The 20,500-nt window shown below is 38.5% G+C and overlaps 1 protein-coding gene across 2 annotated transcripts in view; it reads left to right on the top strand.

The window, feature by feature from the left end:
* Positions 1–5,026: 5,026 nt before the first annotated feature.
* Positions 5,027–20,500, top strand: part of ITGA4 (integrin subunit alpha 4) — a 98,429-nt gene continuing 82,955 nt past the window's right edge. Inside the window, exons 1-2 of one of the 2 annotated variants that reach the window (XM_027866002.1) lie at positions 5,027–5,940; positions 6,470–6,591. In XM_027866002.1, the coding sequence (XP_027721803.1) occupies positions 5,744–5,940; positions 6,470–6,591 (319 nt within the window). In that variant the 5' untranslated portion in view covers positions 5,027–5,743. The remainder of the gene's footprint in view (positions 5,941–6,469; positions 6,592–20,500) is intronic. The other variant, XM_027866001.1, reaches the window with a different exon arrangement.

The raw sequence follows: 20,500 nt of genomic DNA, 5'->3' as shown, positions 1-20,500 counted from the left end.
ATACTTAATAGAAAGAGAAACTGAGGTCTAAAGAGATGAAGAACCTGCTCAAGGTCAGAGAGAGGGAAAGCTCTAATTTATTGTGGGAGAACCTGTCCTGATTTCTATGAGTTGAATAGCTTTTGGATTTGAGAATGGAATAAAGGAAGCTCCAGATTAGGTTCAATGGTGTGGCTAGACACCAACTATTGCCCCAGTCACCTCTCATCCCACCCACCCAGATATATATGCCTTGATTATGACATTTCTGCACTCCTGTGAATGGTATAAGGGGAGCTCTAATGCCTGTGTTCTTGGCATGTTCTGAATGTGTGAGTCTGGCTGGGCTCCTTTTGTCTCTTCTCCAAAAGAAGGGGCTTCTGCATGTGGAGATGAGGAAGTTTCTGAGAATACTGTGCCTGAGCCACTCCTGCTTCCTCCTTCCCTTCCCCCCAACTCCAGAATGTTCTTTGCAAAAGTCACAGAACCTTAGCCATCAAAAGTCACCAGGGACTTTGATTTGAATGATACTGCATACAAATAAATACATATTTGAATATTGATACTTGTTGAATGAAAGAATGAAGTTTAGTAGTTATACCTGACTTACAAAATGCAAAATCATCTGAAAAGAAAATTAAAACAAAAGCACCTCCTTAGATATGAGAGCCTGGCTCTTATACATAACCATGGTGCACAGACTTTCTCTTTACTCTGTTCCCTGTTATTGTCTTTGGTGACTTTAGTAGCCTGCTCTCACAGTTCCTCAACTCCAATAACTTACAGCTAGGCTCCAGGATGTGAACCTTTCCCAGATGTCTTGGCTTCTGTTCGTTTCATCTCCAAGGTACCGTAGCTTCTGGCCAGTGCTTGTGGCAGTGTCTATGCAGCTCCATGTTATCCTTAGCCAGTGGTTTCTCCTGTCACTTCCCTGGAGTCCAGATGGCAAGGTCAGAGGAAGAGGGCAGTAAACAAAATAAGATTTCTATGGCATGAAGATATAATGACTTTATCATATTGCATGACGTATATCCTATTGCATGACATCCTATTGCATATATATCCATACATAATATATGTGTGTGTGTATATATATATATATATGCATACATACATATCCTTTTATCCATTTCTTCTTGACTGATTAGAGTATTGCTAAGGTCAGCTGTCTCCAATATTTCTCATCACTCCCTCTCTCAGCAGTTGTTCTTACCTGGTATTTTACTGAAAAGGTGGAGCCACAAGGTTTGAGTTCCTTCAGCTTAATTTCTCTTCATTTCAAAACATCTCATTCTTACTCCCTTCTATCCAATTTAATTTTCCTTTGTATCTTTACCCATCTTCTCCTCCTTCCCCTGTGTTTTAGAAGAAAAGGGGTGTGTGTGGGTGTGGGTGTATGTTTGTGCACCTGATCATCTCAAAACCAACCTCTCTACTCTCTACTTTTGCTCTTGACCTGGCCTATCTTATCTTGCCTTCTCTAGGATGTCGGTCCCTCACTAAACCCCTTTCTCTTGTGCATCTTCTATATCAATGCTTTGACAGCCCCTACACCATAACGCAAAGCAAAACAAAACAAAAATAAGCTTCCTTTGAGTCTGTTAACCTCTTGAGCTAGTATCACCACCAGACTTCTTGAATTATTAGCCAATATGTATCATCTCCATTTCTTGGACACTCACTGACTTCTTAACCTCTTAAAGACTGACTCTCCACTCTTCATCCCACTGAAAATATTTAAAGATACTAAATGTCCTTCAAAATACTCCTTCCTCACCCTCTTTGATCTTTCTGCAGCATGTGACCTCACCATCCTTTTTGAAAATCCTCTTTTGACTCTCATGACACTGTTGTTTTTTTCCTACCTAACTATTTCTTCTGTCTTCCATGCTCTCTCTCCATTTACTCCTCTTAAAGGGCCTGACTAGATGACCTCACAGCTCCCTTCCAACTCTAACTCCTATGATCTTAATGATCTTCTATGTGAAGGCAAGCTCCTCAAGGGAATGAACAGTCTTACATGTCTCTGTAACCCACCCACAGCAACAATCACTGCAAATATTTGTTGAAAGGATGAGTGACCCTTACAAATACAGACAAATATATGCAGAAATGAGCACTAGCACTGTTTGGTAGCTAATGAGTCTTCTTTCGGCTCTCTGACTGTAATGATAAGGAATCCCAAAACCACAATGAGTAGGGGAAATTACTTGGGAAAGAGTTCAAATATCTCATTGTACCAGGGCCAAATCCTTGTCCCCTTAAAACTATGTGAGACAAGCATGGCTTCTACATGCATTCCTGGGGTAGCTCTCTAAAGGAAGACTTCAGCAGATCTGCCTCTGTCTTGGTACCATTAATAAGGGCTAAAATAGGCCATTCTCAGAGCTTTATAGGCATCATATTAAACTTATGGAATGCTAAGATTGGAAAGACTGAGTTATTCTCTAAATCATTGGAAAGATTAAAAGGCCTGGTACTTCTATTAGCACAAGTTGTGCCAGTATATGGTGGCAGTTCCTAGGTGAGTGAATGAAGGAAAAATAATTTTCAAGTGCTTATTATGTGCCAAGCTCTGTGCTAAGTGCTGGAGATACAAATAGAAAAGCCAGCCCCTCCCTTGTCTGAAGGAGCTCACATTCTAATTGGAGGAGACAACACATATCAGCTTCATAGCCAACATAAAGAACTAGAAGTCCTTAAAGTGCATTGGTAGGACAGATTTCCAGAGGACATAGTAGAAGGGCATATGGTAATAATAATAAATAATAAAAAAATAACAGCTAGCATTTATGTAGCATTTTAAATTTTGCAAAGTGCTTTACATAAGTTATCTCATTTGATCCTCACAATAATCCTGTAAGGTAGGTGGTAGTATTATTATACCCATTTTTTTTTGATGAGGCAATTGGGATAAGTGACTTGCCCAAGGTCACACAGCTAGTAAGTGTCAATCGTCTGAGGCTGCATTTGAACTCAGATCCTCCTGACTCCAAGGTAAGATCTCTGTCCACTGTGCCACGTAGCTGCCCCTATTATATCCTTTTTACAAGTGAGGGAGCTGAGGCTGAGATAAATTAAGTAGCTAGACCAGCAGAACACAGTCATTAAGTGTCTGGGGCATAATTCTAACTAAGGTTTTCCTGACTGTAAGTCCAGTGTTCTATTCACTGTGTGGTTGTCTTCTGTCTCATAGGAAGTATTGTAACTGATGATTTCCTGCTCATCTAAGGGACCTTATCTGTCTGGCAAGGTGGGGGAAGGGTAACCTGGGTGATCTGGTCAAGAACTTCTAGCTGTTACCATCTTTGGGAAGTGGAGAGAGAGCCTGAGAACTGGAGTGGGACCCCACCCAGCAACTCTGGATTCTCTACATAAAAACTGGGAATGAGAGTGTCATAGTTTAGCCAGGAAGGGGAAAGGGGAAGGTGAGGTGAGTAGGGAGGCCATCTACTTCTTGCTGGGCCTGCTGGATGGGATCTGGAGCACACGTTAAGAAGTCAAATTTGAAAATGAACCCACAGTCTTGTAAATTGTTCACGTCTTCTCTCATCTATTCTCTCTACCTAACCTGATTTGGGGGAGAAAGGGTTAGATGGGGGAGGGGAATCTCTGTACCACTTCATGAGCTAATGTTGGAAGAAGGAAGGAATGTGCTTATGAAATCTTGGTGGTGGCCTTGGAGAAACCCTGCTCCCATCTGTCAGCAGGCTAGCGAAGTTATTCACAGCACAGGGCAGCAAATCACCTGGATCTAGTTAAATCCATCTGTTTTCTGGGGAAAGTAGGAAGCAGGGAACCACCCCTCAAGGAAAACTTTCTAATCTAAGTAATGCATGGCTCACCTATACTGCAAGATGAGTTTTGTAAAGTAGATTTTATTTCACTGAGGTTTTATGAAAGGGAGGAAAACAAGAAATACAGAGATCAAAATAGTGGCTCTGAGTGTATGAAGCTTCAGGGTGTGAAAATAGATCTGGCACCTCTCTACTGCAGATGCCTTCAGCTGAAGGGCTAGATATTGACAAGCTTTGCAATTTTAGGGAATCATGGCTTCAAGTGAAGAACTAAAATGGGATTGGCTCCTGGATCAATTAAAAAAGAGAAAGGATTGGAGGATAAATTTTCTTACATATTCCCCACACCACAGGTGTCATCATACCTCCCAAGACAGAGCCCAAACTAGATTAAAATGTAATTGAGAAATGTTTTAATAAAATAAATAAGAAATACAATAAAGCATATATGTGGCTGGCTGGACTCTTTCTGTTTGAGGTTGATACCACAACCCTAGACTTTTATTCAATGTTAAAAACAAATAAAAATTTATGAGAGCAAATATTTTTATCAGTTCATCTTCCCCCAGAGAAACAGAACTCATTTGCAGGTTTATCTAATTTGACAATTTTTACTCACCCAACCTGACCATTTTCACTTATACCACCAAATAAACAAATTGAGGAAGAGTCTTCTTTTGCCTTGCTTTGGTGAAGATTTTGCATTCAAATCTTATTTATAGGGCAACTGACAAAAAACTGCAAGGTGGGCAAACAAATACCTTTCACCATTTCTGGAGTTGTTTTTCATTGGTGGATGAAGATTTCAAAATCCTGTCCCTGAGAAATTCCTGATTAGGATCTGCTGTTCTGAAAACAAGAGTAAGTGAGGTTCATTTGGGGACCAGTACTAGGGCATTTACACTGGGTTCCTATCGTTTAGGGATGGATGGTATTTAGAAAGGCATGAGGGCAATCCTAGACAGGGCACTGCTGTCAGATTTGTGAAGTTAGAGAGACAGAAAGTTCAACGCTGACAACTTGTCTAGACATCTCAACTCCTCGTTTAAAGAATTCACCAGGCAGCATTTGCCACTCATAATGTTCCCCCTCACACATCACTGACTGGCCTAAGAGGGAAGTGGGGGGGGTACGGAAATGGGGGTAGGTGTCTTAAGGTGAATAGTGGGTATATTTTCTTTCTTTTTTTTTTTAACACCAATCATTGTTCCTCTTGCTTCTTCAGAAGCGTTGCTGTTTGATTTTTGGTACCTGTGTGAACTCGCCCTCTCGCCCCCCCACCCCATCCCCGTTTCCTTTGGATTTTCTGCTCACACCTGAATAAAAGGAATTTCTAGAGAATTATTCATTGGAAGAGCTGGAATATCTATCCCAGTCTTTGGGTTTCTAGAAGCAGCAAAGTTGGGCAGTCTTTGTAACCAGTGGAAGTGCTTTGCAAAAGGAAAAAACAAAACTCTCCTCCGGATTCAGCCTCTCTCGTTTCCCAGGAAAGACTAAAGGGCACCAGTCCGATCAAGGATCTTGGGCCAAGTCTAGGCATCCCATCTGATAGGAAGGCAGAGCAGCTGGATGCATGGAACATCTGGATCTACAGAGATCTCCTAGCGCCCTCTGCAGCCAGCCTGGCCTGGGGCCGGTGGGCTAGTGGGAACTAGCCGCCTCACACCCCTCCAACTCCCTACCACACCCCTGGACCCCACCCAGTCCCGTCTACGAGTAAGGCGGGAGTCCCTGACAGAAACAGGGCGTGGGGATCCAAGAGCCCAAGGAACCCAGGGCCGTTGAGGACGCTCCGCCCGCTGTGAACTTCCTCCCCCCCCCCCTCCCCCCCACCCGCCAGCGCCCGGTGGCGGGGCGCTGGAGACACGCGGCTGCTTTCTCGGTGCACTTGGGGCGCTCTTCTTTCCCCATTCGCGCACAACTTCTGAGCTGTGTGCGGCTTATTGGATGTCCCGAACAGGGAGAGCATGGCTTGGAAAGAAAGTCGAGAGGCTGGCCCCCCAGGAGTGGCCATCTGGAAGGCGGTGATTATCCTTCTCTGCCACCGGATCCCGAGGATCCATCCCTACAACTTGGACACGGAAAACCCGCTACTCTTTAATGGACCCAACGGGACCCTGTTTGGCTATTCGGTCGTCTTGCACAGCCATGGGGACAACAGATGGTGAGTACAATTGTTTCAGGGTTTTCCACTTGCGGGGAGGCTTTAAAACCCGTGCCTTGAAGTGACTCCCTGCTTAAAATTTTTTTCTCTCAAAGGAAGAAAGCGCTCAGAAGAAGCAGTGCCAGCCACCCTGCAGTGCTAGGGCAGTTGATAGACATCTCCCAGATGAATTTGCCCTAGAGGCAAACTTATCTTGAAGTTGAAGCGCCCAGAGACGGGGTGGGGGGGAAGGGGGGAGGAGTGAGTGATCTTGGAAGAACCTCGCTTAATTCGGAGGTGAGCACATTGGGCATCATAGGAAGTGAGCACATTGGGCATAGTAGGGAGCCAGTCAATCAACTAGCCTTTATTAAGCGCCTATTACGAACCGAGAATGTGAGTTGCAGCAGTCTCCTGAGTCGTGAGTCAAAAGTTGGGAGTTGTGGAGATGTGTGCTCTTTCCTTCCCGATTTTGTCCGGCTTCTGAGCTGTGTGGGATGATCTTTTACTATTTCTGTTTTTGCGCCTGCGTGTGTGTTCCTTGAGCTAGGCTTGTGGTGGGAGCCCCCACTGCCAACTGGCAAACCAACGCTTCAGTGGTCAACCCCGGTGCAATTTTCAGATGCAAGATTGGAGAGAACCCTAACCGGACTTGCGAACAACTCCAGCTGGGTGAGTTCAGTAGGGGAATTACCATTCATTTGTACCTGAAAACAAAGAGATTTCTTTGGAAACTGGTTGTAATGCGTACTTACACTTTCGCATTAAATCATTGGGATTCCCCCCTCCCCCTTTACACTGCCAAAAAGTTTTCATGGCTACTAGCCACAGTGAGGTTTGCCTTTTGCTCAAGATAGTAATTTCAAAACTATTGAAAAGAGAAGGTATTGAAGAAGATATATTTTATTTAAAAGGACAAGTCCTGATAAACCCCTTCTTTCTTTGCTAGTGTTTCTTCAGCCCAGGCACATGCTTTGTCAAGTTTTTAGCACAACATACTTTAAAATGATCCCAGATATAAAGTAGAATATTCTTGAAACTTTCCTGAAAGTGGCAGTAGAGTTTGGATCCTTTTAAGCCAAGAATGGGAGTTTTAATAATCACTCTTTGATTACTCAACTTTGTTAATAGAACAAGTTTAAAATCAGATCAAAAATTGCCATTAGAATTAAGAGCACATCTTGTCATTTAGCATCAGAATTTTGGTACAAGCACAAGCAGTATTTTCCCTCATTAACAACAAAGCAATATACAAAGTTGGCAGCCCCTCATTAATATAATTAAAAAGAAAAGAAACTTGACGTATCTCTAGCAAAGTTGTCAGTGGTGTTAAATTTAACTTTTTCCTAAGCACAATATATTGAAACCAGTAGTTCTTTCAAAATCACCCTTCCCCCCTTAGTAGCTGGGTTTTTAAAATGTTGTTCTAATTGTGACAGCTTTAGAAATCTTTCCTTAGTTTGGGGATGGGAAGATCCAAATCAAAAGCTATTTTTTTTCATAGTACAAAGATATAGCCCCCAGTTGAAGAATGTATTGTGGATTTACTATGCCACGAATTTCCCTCCCAAACCAAATTCAGTGATGCCTCCAAAATACCATGCCCACAGCTGTTTGGGATCTTATTATTGAGCTGGAGATTGTGACTTAAAAATAGAGTAAGAACCATTTCCACTTTTACAGTCTTACCTTCCCAAAGGCAAAAGGCAGAATATATCCTTAGATAAGTGACCATAGAATTATTTTGTAAAATGTATTTTTTCATTGTGTACCATTTTTGAGAGGAGGGCGCCTGATAAGGAAGAGACTAGAAATTGTGCAGTAAAGTCTTCAAGAAGGCAAGTTTGTTTTTTAGAAAAAGACACTGGAAGGTGGAGGATTGTTTGTGATTAAGAGATCTATCAGAGGAGCTGACAAATGCTCAGAGGAAAATAAGTAAATCTTCCTATTGTCTTGGTTTGGCCTTGGTTATCAGAGCTTCACAGCAACTGCTTTTTAGGAATAGGAAATACATGCTACCCCAGGAATTCTGGAATCAGCTGAAAGAGGAAGGGTTCACATTTCAATATACTTTTCACAATTTAAAATTAAATGTGTATATTTGCCTACCAGATGAGCAGAGATTATATACATATGGGGTAATTTTAGGAATACTCTTCAGAAGGGAAAGTTGTCAGAAGTACAGATTACTAGGCATTGTTGAGTTCATAGCCATCTATAAAGGGGATGAACATACCCTTACATACATACCCATACATAAAGGGAACAGTGTTAGAGTGAGACCTGGGTTCAAATTCTGATCCAAAGGCTTAATAGTTGTGATCCTGAGCAAGTGATAAGTTCTTTGCACTTCAATTTACTCATTTGTAAAAATGGAGAATATGTTACTTTACTCAAAGAATTATTGTGAGGAAAATACTTTCTAAATCTTATGTGTTGACACATGCTGTCCCTAGGGTTCAGACTTCAGTGAAGAATTGAGTTTTGGTGAAATGCTTTAACATGTGTCAGGGGCAGGATTTGAACACAGGTCTTTTGGCTCTGAGGTCAGTTTTCAATTTATGTCTACCTCATGCTACCTCTCTATACATTCTGCCCAGCCTCTGATATATAGCTGTATGACCCTGGACAAGTTAACTAAATTTCATAGTTTCCTAGTCAGTTTTCTAAGATCATATATGAGTTGCAGAGAATGTGCTAACCTGCATGAGTAGAGGGAGATTTCTTATCTGGGAGTTCCATATATCAAGAAAATAACAAGTCCAGTCCTTACCCCAATTTAAAGGTGGCTGAGTTGCCATATTTGGCAAGAAACAGTTTTCTTTCATATAGAAAGTGATGGGGTAGAGTCTGTCACTCATTTTGTATTCTGTATTCTCAGTGCTTATTGAAATGCCTTGTATACAATGAGTACTTAAGCTGGGTATATTCAAGGGTCACTAAGATTATATGAGGTGTACCATTAATTAATACCAGAAATTAGGTCCAAAATGATGTCTCTCTTTCTAGCCTTGAAAGCTATATAGTTATTTCAGTGATGTTTCAATTGCAGAATCTAGTTTTGGCATTTTAATTTTGAATTGAATCACACAGGGTTATCCATCTCATTATTATTTAGAAAGACATATTTTTTTATTTTTAAAAAGAATTTTTTGGGGGGTTAGGCAGTGGAGTTAAGTGACTTGCCCAGGGTCACACAGCTAGTAAATGTTATATGTCTGAGGCCAGATTTGAACTCAGGTCCTCCTGAATCCAAGGCTGGTGTTCTATCCACTGTGCCACCTAGCTGCCCTGACATATTTTTTAAAAATTAGTATTACCCCTTTCTTATTCATCCATTTAGTATACCAGTCTTGAGGCTGAATGACCCTTTCCTGGGGGAAAAAAGAGATTAATCTATCAATCTACCTGTCTAAGGAAAGGTAGTTTGGAGAGGTATAGGGTAAATCAGATTGGATTGAGATTTTGTACATGTGGTTCAAGCTTTGACTCTGCTGTGTGACCTTGAGAAGTCACCTTACCTCTCTGATTTTTTCTCCTTCTGAAAGATGGATAGATTGATATTTGCATGAGCTGCCTTAGAGGTTTTTGTAAGAAAAGTATTTTTAAACTGAAAAGTGATTACATAAATGAGTTATTTTATTCAAAAAGAATGTATGTCAGACCCTAAGGCAATTTCAAAAGAAAATCTTTTTCTAAAAATCTTGGAATAATATTATTTTAGTTCCCTATCCTCTTCGCCTATAAACGTATAATATTCTAAAGTGACTCATATAAAGGGAAAAACATATTTACTTGATTGTATAAGTATTACTGTTTGTTAAATCAATCTCATCATTGACCCTTCCATTATCTACATTTGTCAGACCTCTGGAGTTTTGTGTTCAGTTCTGAACAACCCCTGTAAATAAAATGAGACAGCTAGTGACACAGTGGATAGAGTTCTGGGCCTGTAGACTGGGAGACCTGAGTTAAGAACCAGCATCAGACACTTATTAGCTGTTTGACCGTGGGCAAATTGCTTAATCCCTGTATTCTCCAGCTTCCTCTATGAAAAAATGTGTATGATAATAGCACCTATGTCACCAGGATCAATGAGATAACATTTGTAAAGCTCTCAGAATAGTAGCTTTCTTTTAAGGGAAGGCAGGAGGAAAGGAAGGAGGAAGAAAGGGAAGATTTAAGATTGGAAGGCATAGACATTTAAAGGGCATCATGAAGTTTGGTCAAATGCCAAAAGGGAGGTTTGGTAGAAAAAAGTGTCAAATGGTTGATTAGGTGTTTTTGTAACATTATTCAGAGATAGATGATGTTTCCTGGAATCAGAAAGAAAGAAAATTTGCTGAGTACAATATTAAGTTTACCTACTACTAATAATAATGAAATAAAACCTTGATCTTTGCAATAATAGTGGGCAAGAATATTGGTTAGAGTTGAAGTGAAGATTAATTCATACAGGTGAGGACAGAGCTTTAAGCCCTTCAAAAATAGCATATGTGGGGAGGAAAAAAGCTGAAAAAAATTCACACATGCATACATACACACACACACACACACACACACACACACACATACATACCCCTTTTGTTTTCTTTTGTTTTGCTTTTTTCCAGTGGCATGAGATTATGGGTGCGAAACATATTCTGTTACACTCCATTGATGTGTTGGCTGGTTTTGCTGAACTTCCCTTGTTTTGTTTTGTTTTTTTCCTCTTTCTTTTATTACTTTTTTTGTTACAAGAGATGGTCCACAGGGTAGTGAGAGGAAGAGATTTTTTTTTTTAAAAAAGAGAGACAGGGAAAGGTAAAGAGAGAAGGAAAGGGAGGGAGGTGGAAAGGAAGGGGGGAAGAGAGACAGAGAGAGACAGAGAGAGACAGAGACAGAGACAGAGAGACAGAGACACAGAGACAGAGAGACAAAGAGAGAGAGAGAGAGATAATAAGAATGAATGGCAATAAATACCAAGTAAAAAAAATCCTAGAGATGTTTACTCTTTGCTAAGAAATAATAAATTGTATAGTAAATAGCAAATGGAAATAGTAGCTTTACTATTTACTAAGCACATAGTAGGTGCTTAATAAATCCTTCCTCTCATTCCCCTTTCCTCTTTTCCTTTTTTCTTCCTTTTTTCCTTCCTTCCTTCTCTCCCTCCCTTTCCTCCCCATCTATTTTTCCTTCTCTTTCCTTCTCCCTCCTTCCTTTCTTTCTCTTCCCTTCACTCCCTCATTCCTTCCCTCCTCCATTCCTTCCCTCTCTCTCTCCTTCTTTTCCTCCATCTCTTCTTTCCCTCCTTCCTTTCCCTCATCCCTTCATTCCCTCTCTTTCTTTCCTCCTCTACCTCCCTTCTTCCCACTATCCTTTTTCTTTCCTTTCCTCATTTCCTTCCTCCCTTCTTCCCTTCCTCCCTTCCATCCTTTCCTCCCTTCCCATCCCTTCCCTTCTTTTATCCTCTCCTCTCCTTTCTTCTTCCCTTTATCCTTTCCTCACCAGCCAGCTGGAGTGTTGCCACGAGAAGGGAACCAGACTGATGAAAAATTTGGAAAACATATCATATAGGAGTTGATTAAAGATGATAGAATGATAGAGAAGGGAACTCGAGGTTATTTATTACAGATGAGGAAACTGAGGTCAGGAGAGTTTAAGTGTGCCCATGATCATACTGGTAGTTGTGGCAGAGCTGGGATTTGAACCCAAGTACTTGGCCTTCAAATTTGCTGCTCTTTCTACCATGTATACTAAAACTATATATCCAATTGGGAATATTTAGCCTAAAAAAGAAAAAAAAAGTGATAGAGGGACATGATGATTTTTCTCAAATAATTGAAAAGTTCTCGTATCAGGGAATGGAGGTGCTCTGAATAGCTCCCTGAAGGGAGCTAGGACATAATCAGGACAAGTGAGTAGAAATTTAAGTGAAGCACATTAAGGCTCAATGTAAATAACTTTATGGCATAAAAATTGAAATGGGCTAACTGTAGCAAGGTTGCTATTACCAAAAGTATTCAAAAAGAGGCTAGGAAGTGTATCAGAACATTGTGAAGAGAAGTGCTGCATTGGATAGCATGGGATATTTCTAAGTGTCCCCCCCACCCCCAACTTTTAGATTTTATAGACTAGATTAGAGAGATAGAATAAATTAGGAGAGAGTGAGACATAAATGAATGGGAAGTATTCCAGGTCTGAAACTGATAATAAGAGATGAACAAGCAAAAAGTTTGTTCAAAAAGGTCACTAATGGCCTCTGTGTCCTGTCTTTGTCTCCGGATTTATTTTCCAAATGAGATTTATACCTACATGTACAGTATGTCAGAGGGCCTTAGGACCAAAAGATTGCCCTTTGAAGGCCAGAACTCTACAAAATGCAGAGAAGAAGAGGACTAGAATATTGAATGTCAAGACCTAGGTAGGAACCAAAGAGCGTAAGAGGAAGAAATATACATACATACATACATACATATATATATATATACACACACACACACACACACAGAGAGAGAGAGAGAGAGAGAGAGAGAGAGAGAGAGAGAGAGAGATAGACATATATGTAGGCAGTTGGAGGAGAACAGGAAAAGAAAAACTTTAAAATGATGTTCGAGTAATATGAAAAGGTAAAGAAACCCAGCATCTAGAACACGAAGGGTTAAAAAGTTATGATTAGAAAAAATAGACATCTGAATTATAGACAGCTAAACTATACTAGTGGGGGACCTCAACCTCCCCCTTTCTGAGCTAGATAAATCTAACCACAAAATAAACAAGAAAGAAGTTAAGGAGCTGAATAGAATATTAAAAAAGTTAGGTATGATAGATTTCTAGAGAAAATTGAATGGGGATAGAAAGGAATATACTTTTTTCTCGGTGGTACATGGCACATACATAAAAATTGACTAAGTACTAGGGCATAAAAACCTCACAATTCAATGCAGAAAGGCAGAAATATTAAATGCATCCTTTTCAGATCATGATGCAATAAAAATTATATGTAATAAAGGGCCATAGAAAGATAGACTAAAAAATAATTGGAAACTAAATAATCTAATCCTAAAAAATGAATGAGTCAAACAACAAATCATAGAAACAATCAATAACTTCATTAAAGAGAATGACAATAATGAGACAATATACCAAAATTTATGGGGTGCAGTGAAAGCATTTCTTACAGGAAGTTTTATTTCTCTAAATGCTTACATGAATAAAATAGAAAAAGAGGAGATGAATGAATTGGGCATACAACTAAAAAAGCTAGAAAAAGAACAAATTAAAAATCCTCAATTAAACACCATGTTAGAAATATTGAAAACAAAGGGAGAAATTAATAAAATTGAAATTAAGAAAACTATTGAACTGATAAATAAAACTAAGGGCTGGTTTTATGGGAAAAAAACCCAATAAAATAGATAAACCTTGGGTTAATTTAATTCAAAAATAGAAAGAAGAAAACCAAATTACCAGTATGAAAAATGAAAAGGGTGAATCCACCACTAAGGAAGAGGAAATTAACACAATAATTAAGAAATATTTTGCCCAACTGTATGCCAATAAATTTGACAGTCTTAGTGAAATGGATGAATATTTACAAAAATATAAATTGCTCAGCTTAAGAGATGAGGAAGTAAAATACTTAAGTAACTCTATTTCAGAAAAAGAAATTGAACAAGCCATTGATGAACTCCTTAGGAAAAAATCTCCAGGGCAAGATGGATTTACAAGCGAGTTCTTTCAAACATTTAAAGAACAAACAATTCCAATACTATATAGACTATTTGGGAAAATGGGTGAAGGAGTCTTACTAAATTCTTTTTATGGGAATTCTTTTATGGAAAGAGTCAAAACAGAGAAAGAAAATTATAGACCAATTTCCCTAATGAATATAGATGCAAAAATTTTAAATAAAACATTAGCAAATAGATTACAGCAACTTATCACAAGAATAATACACTATGACCAGGTAGGATTTATACCAGGCATGCAGGGCTGGTTCAATATTAGGAAAACTATCAGCATAATTGATCATATCAACAACAAAACTAACAGAAACCACATGATCATCTCAAAAGATGCAGAAAAAGCTTTTGACAAAGTACGACACCCATTCCTATTGAAACACTAGAGAGCATAGGAATAAATGGAGTCTTCCTTAAAATAGTAAGTAGCATCTATCTAAAACCTTCAGCAAGCATCATATGTAATAAGGACAAGCTAGAAGCATTTCCAATAAGACCAGGGGTGAAACAAGGATGTCCATTATCACCACTGTTGTTCAATATTGTACTGGAAATGTTAGCTTTAGCAATAAGAGAAGAAAAATAAATTGAAGGTATTAGAACAGGTGAAGAAGAAACAAAGCTATCCCTCTTTGCAGATTTTATGATGATATACTTAGAAAATCCTAGAGAATCTAGTAAAAAAAAACTACTTGAAATAATAAACAACTTTAGCAAAGTTGCAGGCTATAAAATAAACCCACCTAAATCATCAGCATTTCTCTATATTACCAACAAAGCCCAACAGCAAGAGATAGAAAGAGAAATTCCATTTAAAGCTACTGTAGACATTATAAAATATTTAGGAGTCTACCTACTGAAACAAACCCAGGAACTATATGAACACAATTATAAAACACTTTTCACACAAATAAAGTCAGATCTAAATAATTGGAAAACATCAGTTGCTCATGGGTAGGCTGAGCTAATATAATAAAAATGACAATTCTACCTAAGCTGATTTACTTATTCGGTGCCATACCAATCAAACCACCAAGAATTATTTATAGAGCTAGAAAAAATAATAACAAGATTCATGTGGAAAAACAAAAAGGTCCAGAATATCAAGGGAACTAATGAAAAGAAATGCAAGGGAAGGAGGCCTAGCCATTCCAGATCTTAATCATATTACAAAGCAGCAATTACCAAAACTGCTTGGTACTGACTAAGAAATAGTGTTGGATCAGTGGAATAGGTTAGGTATGCATGAGACAGTAGTCAATGACTGTAGTAATCTATTATTTGATAAACCCAAAGACCCTAGCTTCTGGGATAAGAGCTCACTATTTGACAAAAACTGCTGGGAAAACTGGAAAAGAGTATGGCAGAAACTAGTCATAGACCAAAATCTCACACTATATACCAAAATAAAGTCAAAATGGGTTCATGATTTAGATATAAAGGCTGATACTATAAGCAAACTGGGAGAGCAAGGAATAGTTTACCTATCAGATTTATGGAGAACAGAAGAATTCTTGACCAAACAGGAGATAGAAAACATTACGAAATGCAAAATGAATAACTTTGGTTACATGAAATTGAAAAAATTTTTGCATAAACAAAGCCAATGAAACCAAGATTAGAAGGAAAATAGAAAACTGGGAAAGAATTATTATAACCAGTGTCTCTGATAAGGGCCTCATTTCTAAAATATATAGAGAATTAAGTCAAATTTATAGGAATACAAGTCATTTTCCAATTGATAAATGGTCAAAGGATATGAATAGGCAGTTTTCAGATGAAGAAATTAAAGCCATCCATAGTCATATGAAAAAATGCTTTAAATCACTATTGATTAGAGAAATACAAATCAAAACAACTCTGAGATACCACATCACACCTATCAGAATGGCCAACATGACAAAATAGGAAAATGGTAAATGTTGGAGAAGATGTGGGAAAATTGGAACACTAATGCATTGTTGGTGGAGTTGTGAAATGATCCAACCATTTTGGAGAGCAATTTGGAACTATGCCCAAAGGCCTATAAAAATGTTTATACCCTTTGACCCAGCAATAGCACTCGTAGGACTGTATCCCAAAGAGATCGTACAAATGGGAAAAGGACCCACATGTACAAAAATATTTATAGCAGCTCTTTTTGTGGTGGCAAAGAATTGGAAATTGAGGGGATGCCCATCCATTGGGAATGGCTGAACAAGTTGTGGTGTATGAATGTAATGAAACAGTATTGTGCTATAAGAAATGATGAGCAAGCAGACTTCAGAAAATCCTGGAAAGACTTGAATAGACTGATGCGAAGTGAAATGAACAGAACCAGGAGAACGTTGTACACAGTAACAACCACATTATATGATGACTAATGTTGGTAGACATAGCCCTTCTCAGCAATGCAAGGATCTAAGACATCTCCAAAGGTCTCATGATGAAAAATGCTATCCACATCCAAAGAAAGAACTATGGAATTTGAATGCAAATTGAAGCATACTATTTGCTATTTTTTTCTCTTCTGTTGTGTTTTGTTCCCTCTTTCTGGTGGTTCCTCCTATTGGTTCTAATTCTTCCTTATAATATCACTAATGTGAAAATATGCTTAATAGGAATGTGTATGTATAGCCTATATCAGATTGTGGGCCATCTTGGGGAGGGAGGCGGGGAAAGATGGGGAGAAATATTTAAAACTCAAAGCTTATGGAAGTGATTGTTGATAAATCAAAATAAATTAATTTAAAAAAATAGAAATTTAAAGGGCTTTGTAAAGTTGGCCAAATGCCAAAAGGGGAAAGAGTTTTAAATGGCATATAAAAAAAACTGAAAAAATTGCACCACCTCCCCCACCCCTTTTGTTTTCCAGTGGTATGAGATTATGGGTGTGAAACATTTTATATTTTGTCACACTCTGTTGATGTGTTGGCTAGTTTTACTGAACTTCCCTTGTTTTTTTTTCTTCTTCCTTCTTTTATTACTCTTTGTTACAAGGGATGGTTCACAGGGTAGTGAGAGGAAGAGATACATTTAGAAATGAGGTGATATAAAAAACAAAAGGTACGTTTAACATTAAAAAAAGAGAGTGAGAGAAAGAATGGCAATAAATGTCAATTAAAGAAATCCTAGAATCATGTAAATCCTTTATCCTTCCTGACTATGATTATAGGGAGAATTAGACCCAGAAAACCTTTTAATTATAACTGTGTACTGCCCTGGATTTTCTTGCTTCTTGGTATGATCAACCTTGATCAGTTGCCAGTCAAATGATATTATTGAACTTTTATTTATTTATTTTGCTGAAACCTAAGGTACTTTATAGAACTCACCAGCATGTGATTTCCATGATCAAAGTGTTTTTAGATTTCTAAAAGGAGCAGAAGAGGATGAGTGCCAGTTTTGTGTGATTTTGACCCCCTTTTGAGAAGGGTGCCAGTTCACTAGAATCTAGGACCTATTTCTACTTATGAATGAAGCTTCCCTTAGAATTAGAAATAGAAAGGACTAATTTGAAGTAAACCCAATAAACACAAATTAGGTGAGTTATTCACTGTTCATATTTGTTGTTTCAACAGTCTGCCTTGCCTTATGAAGAATATTTAGTTAGTAAAAGTACAGAAGATATCATTTTCCCTATTATACAATAGCATCCCTATTGTTCCCAGTGTCAGTACTCTAATTTAATTATAATATTTTGAATTTTAAATCAGCCAAGGAACATTTTAAACTGTTTCTGCAATCTTTGACCAATAAAAATATTTTCTTAAGAACTCTGAGAGGTATAGGTCAAGGTGATCCGTATTTCATTATAAAGTGACATTACTTCACATAGTGAGGTGCTGAATTCTTCTGCTTGAGAAAGCTGTGCTTTGTGTATTAGTGCTCAGGGAGGTCTTCCTCACTTTCTTCTCTAAGTTTTAGGATTTAGGTAGGGGTACCCAGCCACACTGGTGACATAGTGTTTGAGGGTGCTGAATCTTATTCTCCCGCTGTTCCTACAGACTTAAGGCAGGATCATGACCTTTAGCTGGGTAAGTGGGAGATTAGGGGAAAACACAGTTAGCTTAATATGCCTTAGAGGGATTCTTTATAGAGGATTCACTTTGAACTTGTTCTGGGGGTGTGAGCATTCCCCCCACCTTTTTGGAAGGCAAATTTAACTTCTAGAGTGCAGCTTCTATTGTGGATGTATTTACTTAACTACATAATTCAGTAAGCATTATGGAGCGCTCTCCTTTAAAAGGCAGACAGGTTTCTAGTGGAGGTGCAGAGCCAAAGATGGATTTTTTGACCTCATGGCATTGTCAATAAATCAAAGGGATTGACTGAAACATGAGAATGAATATGAGGCAGCCTGGAGTAATGCATTAATGGGTAGAATTCTATATATACTTGGAGGCAGATGTGGATTTGAATATCGCCTTGATACTGCCTTTATTATAAAAAAGCTATAGCAAATCATGTAACCTCTTTGAAACTCAGTTTCTTCACCTGTATAATGGGGATACTAATATCCATAGTATCTCCCTCACAAAGTTTTCAATGCATATAAAGTGCTAGATAAATATCAATTATTATTGTTATTATTATTATTATTATCATTACTGTTTATTTAACTCATTAAACATCAAAGTGAATCCTTTAACTTTGGCGCTTTGAACAAATTCGCATGTTAGTTATCTCCTAAAAGGGTAAACAAATGAACTTGCTATTTAACTGATTAAAAGTGGAAAGCATTTCTTAGTCTCTTAACTTTAAAAGAAATTTATGCTAGTTAAGAGAAATTAAATACCAAGTAACCTTTAAACAAAATGTCTTTTCTTATTATAATGCAACTTCTTGACTAAGGTCAGAAAAAGAAGAAACATTCTTACCCCTTGCCATGAAATGTTCATGTTGAAATACAAAGGAGGTTTTCTTGAGAGTGAAACACCGAACCACTCCTATTTCAGGAGCAGACTGTACTCTCTTTTTCATGTGTGTGTGAGACTTGAGTGTATCCTACCTAAAAGAACTGACTAGATTCTAAGGGCTTCTCAGTCCCTGGGTTTCTGCATTAAGCCATGAGTCAAATTCTATAAAAGCTGTATTTACATGCTATTCTTTTTAACAAATGAAGGAAAGTTAGATAACAAAAGCAGAAAGTAGAATGTATAAACAAAAAAAAAACATTTGAAATGTACCATAAATGAGAAATACATTATTCTCTGTACAATACAAACTGTCATAGTAATTGGTGATGTATCAGTGATCATGCAATCAGCATTCAAGATTTCACCTTCAAATTGGACCAATCAGTTTGCAGTGGAGGATCTAAACAGGCAGAATCCTGGGAGACATCTCTTCACCTCTGATGCAGTGTGGTCTTGACCTTCTGATACTTAGCCTTGGGCCCAGCACAAAGGGATAGCTGCCTCAGGTCAAATACTAACTAAGCCTCTGCATTTTACATAGGGGCCTTCACAGAATAGAGCTGATCATCAATAATCATGCTCCCAAGTAGAAAAATAAAAGAAAGCCCTGTATTTAAAAAAGCATCACCATAATCTTCATTAATTATGTATACTTATATATTAATTATTATATATTAAAATATTAAATAGGGATAATACGGACTAGACTTATGGTTTCATTGGTATAAGGAAACCTAACACTACAAATCCCGGTTGTCACTTTCTATGGCAACTTATGGTTTTAGAGTATTGCCTAGAGTTGAGAAGTTGTGAGGCTCATCCAGGGTCACATGACCAGTATATCTCAGAAAAGGGACTTGAACCCAGGTCCAACTAAGACAGACTTGGAGGGCAGCTCCATAACCATTAAGCAACAGTATTTGTCATGCAGAAATCATTTTTTATGTGCTCCTTCTAGACTTATTACCAAAGATGGGTCAGAAATTCCTCTTGCTGCAGAATGGGATAATCTAAGTAGAGTACTAAATTTATTAACAAAGGGGTTTCGTGGCAAAAGAGCACTAGGACAGGGGCAGGTAGGTGGCACAGTGGACAAAGCACTGGCCTGGAATCAGGAGGCTCTGAGTTCACATCTAGCCTCAGACACTAGCTGTGTGACCCTGGGCAAGTCACTTATCCCTCATTGCCTCCCCCAAAAATAATTAAAACAAGAATAAAAAAGAACACTAGATAGGATTTGAGATTCATGGATTCTTCCAGAATCATAAGACCTGGAAAGGATGTCAAAGGTCATCTAGTCCAACCCTGTCATTTTACAGATAAAGAAACTGAGACCTAGGAAAGTTGAAACTTGCCCAAGATCATGTAAGTAGTATGAGAAGAAAGATTTCAACCCAGGTCCTCTGATCCATTGTGCTTTCTGCTGTTTCACACTCCCAAAACAGGTTTCTGATATTTTGTCAATCAACAAGTATTTATTAAGGGTTCACTATCTGCCAGGCACTGTGCTTAGCACTGACAATACAAATACAAGTAGAAAGCTTACAGACAATGCATGAATGGAATATGAAAAGGGGGTTCAGAGGTACTTGGCATGGATGCTTGATAGAGGAAGTTCAGAGTACAACTTGGAGAGGAATGAAACGTGACTGACTTGGGAATCCTCAAATGGCGGATCTGCAAGGAGCCATCCAATCAGAGAGGGAGGCTGCAGGTGCAAAGGGCACTCCCAGAGTGTCAGTTTCCAGGCTGGAGTGAGGATCTGTCTCATTCCTCTTCAGGCTGCCCTCTGGACTTTTTCTATTACATCCTTGCTCTTTATCCTAAAGTCTCACTCCAGCCCTGGAATTCACATATCAAATCCACATCTTTTGAGGTTGACAAGCCCCAGTCTGCCACTAATCCATCCTGTGACCTTTGGCAAGTGTCACTTTCCTTCTCAGAATCTTATTTATCTCA

Source organism: Vombatus ursinus, unplaced genomic scaffold (genome assembly GCF_900497805.2).
Source record: "Vombatus ursinus unplaced genomic scaffold, bare-nosed wombat genome assembly UNPS02014779.1, whole genome shotgun sequence".
NCBI classification, from domain to species: Eukaryota; Metazoa; Chordata; class Mammalia; order Diprotodontia; family Vombatidae; genus Vombatus; species Vombatus ursinus.
The sequence above is the reverse complement of the archived record's forward strand: the minus strand, read 5'-3'. Positions and strand labels throughout refer to the sequence as shown.